This window comes from Nelusetta ayraudi, unplaced genomic scaffold, assembly GCF_046127955.1.
Source record: "Nelusetta ayraudi isolate G7.1 ecotype Tasmania unplaced genomic scaffold, CSIRO-AGI_Nayr_v1 ptg000011l, whole genome shotgun sequence".
NCBI classification, from domain to species: Eukaryota; Metazoa; Chordata; class Actinopteri; order Tetraodontiformes; family Monacanthidae; genus Nelusetta; species Nelusetta ayraudi.
In genome coordinates this window covers 18,411,276-18,423,492 of record NW_027466061.1, presented here as the reverse complement: position 1 = coordinate 18,423,492, position 12,217 = coordinate 18,411,276, and the positions used below count along the sequence as shown (strand labels likewise).

The following is a 12,217-nucleotide window of genomic DNA, read 5'->3' as shown; positions in this document are numbered from 1 at the left end:
ACAATTTATAAATAAATGCTTCTAAATGTGGAAGTAAGAGCTTTGTAACACCAGAGTCCATCAGAAGAAGAAAGCCGTCTACTGGCTAACTTTCCTAATGATGGTTGATTGTTTTTCAAAGCTTGTTGTTTGTGGGTGTCACTGGCTGCTCCTGACTCACACTGTCCATCTGTGCATTTCACAGGAAAGCCGTAAAAGCCACACTGGTCCTGCTACCTCTCCTGGGCATCACCTACATGCTCTTCTTCGTCAATCCGGGGGAGGACGACATTTCACAAATTGTCTTCATCTACTTCAACTCCTTCTTGCAGTCTTTCCAGGTGAGAACAGGGCCGGTGATGCAGCTGGACATTGGCCAATCATCGAAGACGAGGAAAAAAAAAAAGAAAAGCCCACGCAGGGAGTGAATCAGGCTGTTTGGTGATGCAGGCTGGCCGCAGCGATGCAGCTCCTCTAGCTGGCTGACTTTTCACTTTGAGGACCTTCTTATAGAAAGATGATTCGAAGTAGCATCCTGCTGGCGGAACACACAACATGTCCCTCCCTGGCTGCTCCGTGCTCTCAGCTGACATGATTAGCGAGGTCATGCCGGCACGATTGCCCCTCATTTTTGTCCCTGGCCTGTCTTACTCCTGCTCTTTAGTGTGCACCCACTGGAGGAAAGGGAAGAAGGAATTCATGTATTTGGTGTTTCTAAACCCGTTCACAAAAAACTTTGCCTTCACACGTTTCTTTTGTGTTTTCCCAATGAGTGCGTTGTGCCAAACCTCTGAGGTTTAATTAAGATGTCCGTGAACAATTCAGCCAAAGCCTGACGATGGTGATGTGTCTCTTTGTCTGCAGGGGTTCTTTGTCTCTGTGTTTTACTGCTTTCTAAATGGAGAGGTGAGTAAGCAGAGCTCTGCAAAAAATAAAAGCTGCAATTTATGAATATCAATTAAACTGTTTTTTTTTTGTTAAAAAAAAAAGCCACAGAATCTTGATAAGAATTCCCTCAACTCACATGTTCAGGTTTTTTTCTATTGAGCCTCATGATTACAGAGTCTGCCAAGTTCAGGCAGGGGTGAACTCATCGTGGCATTCATTCAGGGCATATTTCTGTTCTTCCTGCACTTGACTGGGGAGCATTTCAATAAATGTTTTTATTCAAATAATTCAAGCAAAAGCAAATGCCTGAGACTGCATCTCTTTTGAAGCTGTTCATGTCATTATTAGTCACCGCAGTCGTTCAAGGAACCGCTGATTCCGGATAGAATAGTACATTTGCAAATTAGAGTGAGAAATAAAGGACGTCTGTGCTGTTGCTCTTCCAGCCCGGCATCATTTTATCTGCAGTTCTTTCAGTTAGAAAGGGATTGAAGATTTCTTGACTCTGATAGTGCTACAGGTTTAGACTCTTCAACAGAGGAAGTGCGCTGCTTGGTGGAATGAATGATTTTGTCTCTTCCTAAATAGATGTATCTCACTGAGTCAAGAAGTGAAAAAGTGCACTATTTTCTCCCCAGTTCTCTCATACATCCAGCCAGATGTTTCCTTTTTGTAAGATTGTTGCTGTTATCACCAAACGCCTGTAGGGAATCCAGCTCATGTTTGCAAGTGTGAAGAAATCTTTGTCAGTGCAGTACATGCATTGAAAGAATGCAACTACACACAACATTCAAATTCGCTGTTGACGTGTGAGAATCTTACCTTTAATCATAGGAAAATTGGAATTCTACCTCCCTGAAAGCCAGAGAAATTCCATTTGGAATGGGCCTGTTCATTGTGAATAATATGCAGCACTTACATTCAGCCAATATTTGGCTCCACCCTGCTAATGTCCAAAGATATTTCTAATCAACTTGAATCTCTAACTGCTCTGTCAAGAATTTGATTCTGTGATTTGCAACCCTAATCACAGAAACTCTGATATACTCTCTGTGATGGTTGGATTTTAAATGTATTTTTGTTTTGGCAGTCAGTACTAAGAGACAGTGTTACCACTAAAAACACTGCAAGGCAACCATAGTGAGGAAAAACGGAGCCAGACTTTGAACTTTAATCCTCAGGGTTAGGAAAACAGTGGTTGAAGCACAACAGTGGCTTAGTCAGTCAGCACTGTGCGGCTTACCGGTGCATCCCCTCCTTTTTCAGATGTCACTTGACAGAAGCTGTTACAGGAAGAAGGGGGAAAATAATGTCTGTCCTCACCGTTCTAGGTGCGATCTGCGGTCAGGAAGCGGTGGCACCGCTGGCAGGACAACCACGCCCTGCGGGTACGAGTGGCTCGGGCCATGTCAATCCCAACATCTCCCACCCGGATCAGCTTCCACAGCATCAAACAGACCACAGCTGTGTGACGCGCCAGGAGCAAGCACATAATCTGCGCCGCATCCGAGGGAGCGGACTTAATCTTTCCGTCCCATTCAAACATGAAATGATTTACAGAGCAGACTCTGGGCCACACTGTTTTTGTGTGAGCAAGGAGCCATCAAGTTCGCTCGCCTGGAGGGAAAAGCCCGTGTCATCTTTAAGTGGACCGGTTTACAGGGGATTATTGTCCTGGGGCATACTGTACATGATGGTTTTGATGGTGCCATAATTTATGTTTGTTTGATGAGTTGAAAAAGACAGAAGACAACCTCTGTTAGTTGACGTGTCACTGGGAGTCTTATCATTTTCATCTTACTGTGATCGTATCATCAAACAGCTTAGTGGTTATTTGGGGATCACGATCATCCTGCAGGATCTGCAGCAGGATGCTTCAGTGGCACCTGTTTTTGTCTTGCTCAGAGGCATCATGGAATTTTCCACATTGGTTATCAGGTAGATTACTCAAATTTTCAGAGGGGGGAAGGAGGGTTTGCATAAATAAAAGATCAAAAATAATGCGCCATAAACTGAGAATGGCTCATTGAAGAGGTCCCATGTGAAATGGGGTTTGATACTATTTACTAGGAGAGTTGAAAGGGTACCTCAAAATGCTTTGTTCAGCATGAGAGGGGTATTATTATTATTTTTTTTTTTAAAAGTTATTAATATTACTATTATTTTTTACAAAGAAGCCATTAAGCCTTTATTGTGTGAGGTGTCCCAAATCATACTTTGTACTGGGTCTATTTGTAAACACTGAGACATCTGTGAAAAGGCAGTGTATTGTCCACTCCCTTGAAGCAGTCCAAAAAGTCAGTGTGGAACAATAGACACTTAACACACTCAGCAAACGCCGTACTGGTGTCAAGCAGAAGTGGTGCCACGGCATTAGCGTGCAAGCTAGCGTTAGTATGCTCTAGCTAGCTAACACAGGCTACTCTCAGCTTCAGCAGCATAGTTGAAAATCGAGCATTAGATAGTTGTTGTGTGCTTTTATGTGTGTTAAAATATCATCTAGGTTGTCTTGACCATTTTGCGCAATATGCCATAAAAACCTAGTGATTGTTGAGGATGACGAAAAGGGGAAGTTGTCATCTCTTGTGAGAACTACCCATGTGCGATATGCAGTAAGTGTAAATTAAAGTGTACAACAGTGTGTGACGTTGGCTTGCATAATTCATGCAAAATGGTGTTCAAATCATTGTTCACCCAGTATCCACCCTGTTGATTTTTCTGTTTCCTGCCTGTAGTTGCATTGTAATTTTCTACTGCTCAGAAAAAGATGTGAACTCAAAAAGGATTCTTTCTTAATGTGTTTCTTGTTACTGTATCAGCCTTCGAACCCCTGGGCTGAAGCAGTCTCTAATAATTACCTCGGGACAACCAAATTAAACTGAACTCCTTTTGGCTACATAAAATAGTAACTTGCCGAGAGCCAACATTCCCTTTAGGCTCAACAGAATGATGCACTGAGCACCACCTGTGATTTAGAGCCAAGTGCTAATGTCTGCACACATCTGCTGGCCTGCTGTCTGGTGAGAACAACCAAGAGTGAGGAAAAGTTCTTCTCTCTAACTGAGCATGTTGATGCTCCTTAACGCATTCCTGCATTTGTCACAAAATATCACAACGCTTTCTGTCAGTAAGGAATGTTTGAAAGTACTTTTTCTTCCCAAGATTCAGAGAGAAGTGTTTGATATTATTCTAATGTATTTATTGTGTTGGCTCCACATCAGTTAGCTTAGCTTAGCACAGTGACTGTGAACACAAGCCACTTCTGGAGACGGTGCTGCTGGTCAAATGCTGTGTGATGGGATTCATTGTAGCGTTTTAGAGGAGTCACAACCCAAATTTGTATTTTCATGTTTTATGGAGGGACTTTCAAGTGGAATTGATTGTTACTTTCTGAAATAACAAGACAAACTTGTGGCCATGCTTCAAAATATGTCAACAACTGAATATGTACTATTTGTTATTATTTATTGTTTGTTAATTTATTTATTTATTCTATGTGTGCGTGAGGGAATGACTGATCCACATCAGTCTTTTTAAGTAGGTGATTTGAAAAGTAAAATAATGTATATTTTGTATTCTTTATTGTTGTTAATGATGTGTCCTGCGAGAGCAGTCTGCGGACACTTGCATCCTGACCATAAATAATCCAACCCAACAGTTTTGACATATTTTTATACCAGGGGGAAAAAAGGAAAACAATCACTTGTTCAACCTCACCAAAGGAGACAAACCCCCTCTACCAGCATTCATAATATTTATGGTCTACAGGAATACTGCTACCAATGCACTTTGTAGGACAGATCATATGTGTTTGATGCGGTGCAAGTTCGTATTTGTTAATTTATTTCTGTACATTAAGACATTGAGCATATTAACTGTCTGTTAAAAAAAAAAATGTTTAAACCACCCATGTTGCCTTACAAACGGAAAGAAATGCATTTTTCTGGTGAAAAACTGTCTCTGTCACTGACGTGCCATTGTGTTACTAATTTACATTTGTACATGCACATGTGAGAGCGATTTTCATTAAAACGATACTCTGTGTTTGTTCTTGCTCTTTGCCCTTTCATGTTTAAGGTATTGTGGTCTTCCGAGGGAGCACGCAAATGACAGCAATCATTCCTGATGTTGACTCATTTGTCTCAGATCACTCTGTGTAATAAATGCAGCAGTCGCTCACTGAGACAATCACATTCTTATAATAGAGGTAAAGGAGCGCTTGCGGCCGCAGTCGCACTGTGGCATGTAATTGTCTTCCTTGTAAATACAGTTGTCAGTGATGGCAGTGAAGAAGCCCTGTGGCAGTGAGGTTATGTAACGTAGATGTGGATGCAGCTTCATTTCAGGCCAGGCTGGAGAGAAGTGGAGCAGAAAGTGCTCCCCGTGCTCCGAGAGCCCTCTGGACTCAGCGAGATACACGTCCTCAAACAATTAGCCGAGACTCTGATGCAGACTAATAAAGGCTATGTTGTGACAATTAATGCTTCTGATGGTTGTCGGCACTCTGAAAGGCAGACAGGAGATGGCGTGTTGTGGACTCGTCCCCGCTGCCGGAGGCCAACTGCACATCTGCTCTATATTGTGTTTTTTTTTTTTTTTTCGCCCTGCAAGCATCTTCGTGTCTGGATTAAAAATAAATTGCAGCTGAACCTCAGCAGGATGTAAATGACTCTCACAACAAACCAAAGCCTGCCACCGCTGCGGCTTCAGGTGCTCACCATCATCTTTTCACGTACAACTTGACACACACAACTTGTTGAAGCCTGGGTAATAGTGACATTTATTGTGAAATTCTAATGTTTCTAACCACATTTGAATGATAAAATAATTTTGTAAATTTGTATTTGATCATTTATTTTTGTAAAAATAATAATGATAAATAAGTAGTAATAATTAAAGCAGTAAGCAGCAGTCTAGGGACTGATCCTGCTGTGGCCCACTGACACCTTTTGACCCCTGCCGACCTCTGCTGACCTCTGACGACGCCTGCCATTGATGCTGCTGCCATCGTCCTCATGAAACTCCTCAATAAGCTTTCTGGAGCGTGACTGTCCGAGTCGGAGGCCCCGATGAGACAAACGAGTGATTTATCTTTGCATCGTTGGAAAACAGCCACATCGATCTGGGGGGCTGCTTTTGTTTTCCTAAGTGGCGCTAAAGAGCCTATATGGTTCATTGTGAAAAGTTTCATCAGTCTGGATCTGTGTGGCAAATTTGATGAGTTTTCAAGCATGTTTAGTGGGTGAAATATGTCATGAAAAATGTCTCATCAATCATATGCGTAAGCAAATTATGCAAATTGTGCATTTCCTATATGTTTTCGATGAAGGTAGTCGTGTGATCTTCTTGAGACAAACACATGAGCTTTTGTTTGATGACTCTAGGACCTTCCTAATGTCAATTGGAGCAAAACGAGTGTGTGGTAGGACCTGCAGCAGCAGCGCCATGTCTCGCCCTGGATAAATAGCAGAGGCTCGCAATAGTTGAAACTTAGAAAACAAACATTTCTAAGGGGACTAATTCTGGGTCACACAACAATCCCAGCTTTCTTTTAGTTGAAGACATGGCCACATAGAAAGACAAACAATCACTCATATCACTTGGGCCATAACATGAGAAAGAAAGATAATTTACTGCGGCACTTTTTCTTATCCAGGCTTGATCAGTGGAGGCCAAGATGAGTGGAAGTGAAAACCTCTGGGTTGGCTATTTTCCTGCAATTTATTTTGAAGAAATGATTCCATTATAATACAGTTGGTTCGCTGAATGACTCCAGCTGTGCCACGCTCAAACCTTCGCAACCGTAAAAACTGGTGCATGGGGAATATTTTGGCCTGCGCACAAACAGAGGCCCTCTGCTGTAAGCAAATTGCCTTGTGCTCCGACTGGAAAGGGAGAGATAATTGACAAAGAGAGCGTGCAGAGATGAAGGTCAGCACAGAAAGAGGTGAGAGAGGCACTGAGGCAATTTGTGGTGAACGCTGTTATCTAAGCAAAGTCTTCTCAAGTTGAGCTACGGCTTGTAACTGTTTTCTGCACACTGACATCACTATGATGATTGGACGTGCGACTTAAAGGCGTGCAGACATTATTATAACTATGCTAAAGTTGGAAGCCCAGTGAGTACACACCCACCCACACACACACACACACACACCCACACACACACACACACACACACACACACACAGTATTGTGCTGAGTACATGTCTGCAGACTGCAGAAGCCTGTTCTCTGCTCAGGTCCCCCACCGCCACTCCCACCCTCGTGCGCTATTAGCTTTTGTCACGTGATTACGGCAGCCTGGAACGTGGCATCCTCACACCTGGCAAAAGGCTGGAAATACACGAAAACAAAGCTGAAACCAAAGTATTCAAAGTGGATGATAAGTAAAGATTTCAGTTTTCTCCTCAAAGTGTCGTATTTTCTCTTTCTTACGGAGACACTTTGCTCCAGCTGGTTGCCGCAACACTCTTTTTAATAGATGGTCAATACAATTCTTGTTACATTCTAGTTAAAAACATGACCCTCGGTGATGTCTTGTTCATAATGTGAACAAGTGACGTTGCCACCTCTGTGATGTTGTTTGCTATTGAATTTATCCCACGCGAACATGGAGTGCCATTATTTAAGCAAGACCTCCCCCTGCTGGAAAAATAATGTCATTACATTTGTAAATGTTTTTTGTTTGTTTGTTACGTTTCGTTTTAAATAATTTTGTCTGATAGGATTTTAGACTCTTTTCTGCCTTTAAAGCCATTGCATCTGTTTTCATTTAAATAAATTTAACTGATAAACTCTTAATTGGACTAATAAGATCTAATATTAATACTTTAGATTATGGCATTTTTGCTTATATAATTAACCAATTTATAACTGCAGTCGTGCAAGAATCTATTAAGCTGTAACTGATTCTGGCACGATTAAAATGCTTAATAGAAAACAGTAAAAATCAATTCATGGCTCTAATATATTATATATATATTTTTTAATATTATATATATATATGTATATATATATATATATATATATATATATATATATATATATATATATATATATATATATATATATATATATATATATATATATATATATATACATACATATATATGTATATGTATATATATATACATATATATATATTTAGCTAAAATCAAATTTTCAGATTTTCTGTTTTTACTAACATTCCATACAAAGGTATCACTTTAAAGAATCTAGTCCCTCTATCACACAAAGAATTGATTATTATCTCTTGAATGAGTTGTGGTGGACACACACACACACACACACACACACACACACACACACACACACACACACACACACACACACACACAGCATACAAAACGCTGAGATGCATTGCTTTGAAAAAGAGATTGTAATCAAACTTTGTTGATTTATTGATAATCTGCAATATGAATGGGAGGCAGACAGTACAGAGCACAAGGTGCCAATGTAGGACAATGAGATTTTCACAGATGTCAATATCTGGAATCAAGGTCTTGGGTGTCTGGTGAAGGAGACGAGTCATTGTGTGGATTTCATGATGCAAGGCAAAGCAACACGAGACTGACGTGTTGAATGAGATCCTATTTATGAGCGAGACTGACGTGTTGAATGAGATCCTATTTATGAGGCCATGATGTATTTTACAAAGGCTTCGTAATTTATGCAGCCATTAGCATCCTCTTGATTTTGCATTAGCTGCTCCACCTCTTCCTCCCGCAGCTTCTCGCCTGGGATCCAAAAGTAGGACAGCAATAGAACTGTTAGATCTGTCTGTCAGTCAGAGGCAGCTCTTTGAAAACAGACTGCAGTCAGACTCACCCAGTGTTGCCAGGACGTGCCTGAGCTCAGCGCCCATGACCGTGCCATTCCCTTCCTTGTCGAAGACCCTCAGACCCTCAACAAAGTCCTCGAATGTGCCGCAGTCCTTGGCCTTGCAAATGTGTTGGTGAATGGGCAGAAACTGCTCAAAGTCCAGCATCTTGGTCTGCATGTCTGCCCAAAATGTGTTAGAGTGATGATGTCGGATCAGATTTAACACAGGTTGTCAGCACAAGGATTACGGTGGATGGACTCATGCAGTGGCAATCAATCAACATGCAGTGGCCCACCTTCTGCCTTTGGTTTTCCAAGGACATGCATAATCTCTGACTGGGTAGGATTCTGGCCCAAAGCCCTGATCAGGTCCCCACACTGAGCATAAGTGATTTTCATCTCATTGGCTGGTGTTCTGTCAAACAGCTGGAAAGCATCTTTGAAGTCTGAGAGAAAGAAGAGATTATTCCCCCTGATTAATTTTCAGTTCAATTTGTTTCAAGAAAGCATGCGGCCTTTTGAAGAAAAGGCCTGGGAGATGCTGCGAAGTAATGATTTATTCACTGATTAAAGTGTGCTTTGGGAAGAAAAGCCAGGAGGGATCTACGCCTCATAGCGTCTCAGTCCATTAGGGGTGGATATGTTTGTTTTAATTGTTGTTTCAATTGACCAGCATGTCCCTGAATAGAACGTCAGCTGTGGCCGAACACTAATGGAGCGCCTGACGCATGATCATCCCATCTAAAAATAAGACAGCCACCTACAGCCATAATGATGGCCTTACCTTCTATCTGCTCTGGGGTGAACTCCAGCTGAAAAAGGCACAATGCAAACAAGGCAATTAGATGGTACATTCAGGAAAAGCGACCGTCTGCATGCATAGTAAACAGCTCTTTTCACAGCATGGGGCAGTGAGCTGCTCGGCACGACCCCAGAGTTGGCCTCCACCATGATCACAGTGTTCCAAGTGGATTGAGTTACCATCTGCATCTGTTCAGATGAAAGCGCATTGTTTATTCGTGACCTTGGGCTTGACACTCATCTTCTTACAGTAGGCGTTTTGTCTGCGACTGTCAGCGTCACCACAGTTTATTTTTAGCTTATTTTGTAAGGCAAGAATTTATACTGGCAACTGGAAACCCAGACAGCAGATTCCCAAGGAGATCCAATGGGTTTTGAAAAAACATCTCAAATTATTTATATTGTTTTCATTAATATTTTTATTTCAAGCTTCAAGTCATTGTACTTCTGAGAAATTAAAACAGTTGTTCATTTTCTTCTCTTTATCGCTCTACTTGTTGGACAGTAGGGGCTATCTGTGACATCACAAAGGGCAATGATACAGTACTCGTGACAACACGAGTGATCCAAGTGTTTGTTCTGCCCTCTGTGACCACCTCGCTACCCCTTTGTTTTGGTCCCCTGCCAGACATGTGAAAGACCAGTGCTGGCAGAGATGAGACATAAAACCAGAAGGTTGTAAACAAAGGGCTACATTTGCTGCTTTCTGGAGAAGTTATCTTTATAGTGCCGACTTTATTTTTATTTTTTGTTTAAAACATTTCTTCGTTTTTTTTGTCATTGATTCTATAGCGCCCCCCTCTGTACAAGATGAAACCAGCGCCACCAACTCTTCGCGTGTGGGTGTCCAGCCTGAAAAGCATGGATTTGGTTTTGGAATTAGATTAAAAATAGAACAGGAAAATAAAGGATGCAATGCACAAGGTAATGTCTCATATCTGAACAGTCACTTTAACTCATAATCATAATATTAAAATGACTTGTTAATTGTATTCTTTTATGTTAGCATTCAGACAGCAACAATACCATCACTGTGTAAAGGACAGCGCATTTACAGCTCGCAGATTGTGTTGTGCTGGTAATTCATTTCACAAGGCTGAAGTTCTAAGCATTAAAACATATATATATATAAAAAAATAATAAACAACAGGAAATAATGGCTGTGTCGCAGAGAGGGTGGTTAAGATGGTACTGAGTAAAGAATCACTGCTTTCTTTTACCTCTGCACTTAGCTGGAGGGCAACCACATGCTTGCATCAAGTGGTTCTGTCTGAGTTTGTGGTGAGTCAGCAGTCATCACTATTATTATTATTATTATTATTATTATTATCATTATTATTATTATTATTATTATTATTATTATTATTATTATTATTATTATTATTATTATTATTATCATCATATTTTACTGATGGTCTTGCTTGCTGTTACAGGACATTCATAGTCATTAGAGGAAGAATACCATTGCTTCTAAAAAACTTTCTTGTAGTCACTTTGAATCATCCACAAATGTTGACTATTTATACTCTGTGTGTGTTTTGGACGGCTTTCACACAGATTCCACCAGATGTGTATGTACACACAGCACGGGCCCTCCGTGAAGCTTTATAGAAATAAAGCTCACCTTATCCAAACACTTATCTAAGCGTGTTTCAAGATGGATGGCCATGGATATAATTGTCTATATTTTTCTTCCCCCTGGTTTTTCCACCCCTGTGCCATGGTAGGGATGGTGCGGGTGGTCTGCTATTCACAGCCATAATGAAAATCACATTTTGGTGGTTTTAGCCCTACCCTATTGTAACATGCCGGCTCAACCAGCGAGGGAACGTTTATCCAAGTAGGCGGGTCTGAGTCAGCAGAGGACGTTTTACTTTGAGCTCTCTGCTCTGTGAAGCTGCTCCCAGTTGTTGTCACGTTTGCCCCAATTGACAAGCCCTGTTCAAACCGTACAAATAGCCAGGGTATGTCCCTGTTTAGCTTGCACTTCCAGTCTCAGCTCACATGGGGTCTCTGATGCTCTGTAAACGCCATCCCTACTTGTAAACATTAAACGACACCAATGATGAAACATGGATGTGACTCTATTACTCTATTTGCTGTCTTGTTGTAAATTTTAAATGCCTCAAATCGCCAACCGCTCCCCGGACCCTCCCCAGCTGATTGATAGTTTCTCCTATTTCAGTATGACTGACATTACCGTGACTGATGTGGGGTCAAACTCCGGCGTCTTGGGGCGCTCAGGCTCTGGAGGTTTAGGGGGTGCTGCAGCTGGTTTGGGCTCTTCCTTCTTCTTTGGGGCCATTGTCGATGGCTCTCAGGAGACAAAGGGAGGGACCAACAGGAGAGGGGGATCAAGCAAACTGCTAGTGGAGTGTCGGCCCCTTTATCCACCATCCACAGGTATCTCCACCCCACCAGCCGTGGCCAACCAGACGGCCAACAATAGGGAGGAGACTATAAAAGGATATGCCTTTGTGCTTCTATTTAAGACAATGGCTATTGTGCGTGTGTGTGTGTGTGTGTGTGTGTGTGCACGTGCGTGTTCATGCATCGCCAGGATAAGGATATCGCAGAACGTTACTGGCTGAACTCCCAGGCAGAGGTTCATGGTGACCATTCTATTTCGATCCGACAACCCATTAACTCCCTTTCCTCCCGTTTCTTGCTGACCTTCTTCAGTGAAGTGGACTGAAATGTTGAGGGTGAAAATGATGATTGCTGC

General features: G+C 41.7%; 2 protein-coding genes across 2 annotated transcripts in view; one reads left to right on the top strand and one right to left on the bottom strand.

Moving 5' to 3' along the window:
- The window catches only part of crhr2 (corticotropin releasing hormone receptor 2), a 30,741-nt gene extending 25,830 nt beyond the window's left edge, over positions 1–4,911 (top strand). The window contains exons 10-12 of the mRNA XM_076021636.1: positions 185–320; positions 844–885; positions 2,199–4,911. Coding sequence (XP_075877751.1) covers positions 185–320; positions 844–885; positions 2,199–2,339 — 319 coding nt within the window. The 3' untranslated portion in view covers positions 2,340–4,911. The remainder of the gene's footprint in view (positions 1–184; positions 321–843; positions 886–2,198) is intronic.
- Positions 4,912–8,470: 3,559 nt separating this feature from the next.
- Positions 8,471–11,907, bottom strand: myl13 (myosin, light chain 13). The gene is made up of 5 exons (XM_076021635.1): positions 11,693–11,907; positions 9,476–9,503; positions 8,988–9,137; positions 8,698–8,871; positions 8,471–8,606 (listed from the first exon to the last, which is right to left on the bottom strand). Exons 1-5 carry the CDS (start codon positions 11,795–11,797, stop codon positions 8,500–8,502), a joined length of 564 nt encoding a protein of 187 aa, XP_075877750.1. The 5' UTR covers positions 11,798–11,907; the 3' UTR covers positions 8,471–8,499.
- Positions 11,908–12,217: the final 310 nt, after the last annotated feature.

Bases quoted from the DNA above. Each gene is read 5' to 3' on its own strand.
- myl13 (XM_076021635.1), bottom strand. From the start codon at position 11,797: ATGGCCCCAAAGAAGAAGGAAGAGCCCAAACCAGCTGCAGCACCCCCT. The intron at 9,138-9,475 runs GTAAGGCCATCA...TCTTTCTCTCAG, and splicing joins CACCCCAGAGCAGATAGAAG to ACTTCAAAGATGCTTTCCAG. The intron at 8,872-8,987 runs GTGGGCCACTGC...CATTTTGGGCAG, and splicing joins TGGAAAACCAAAGGCAGAAG to ACATGCAGACCAAGATGCTG.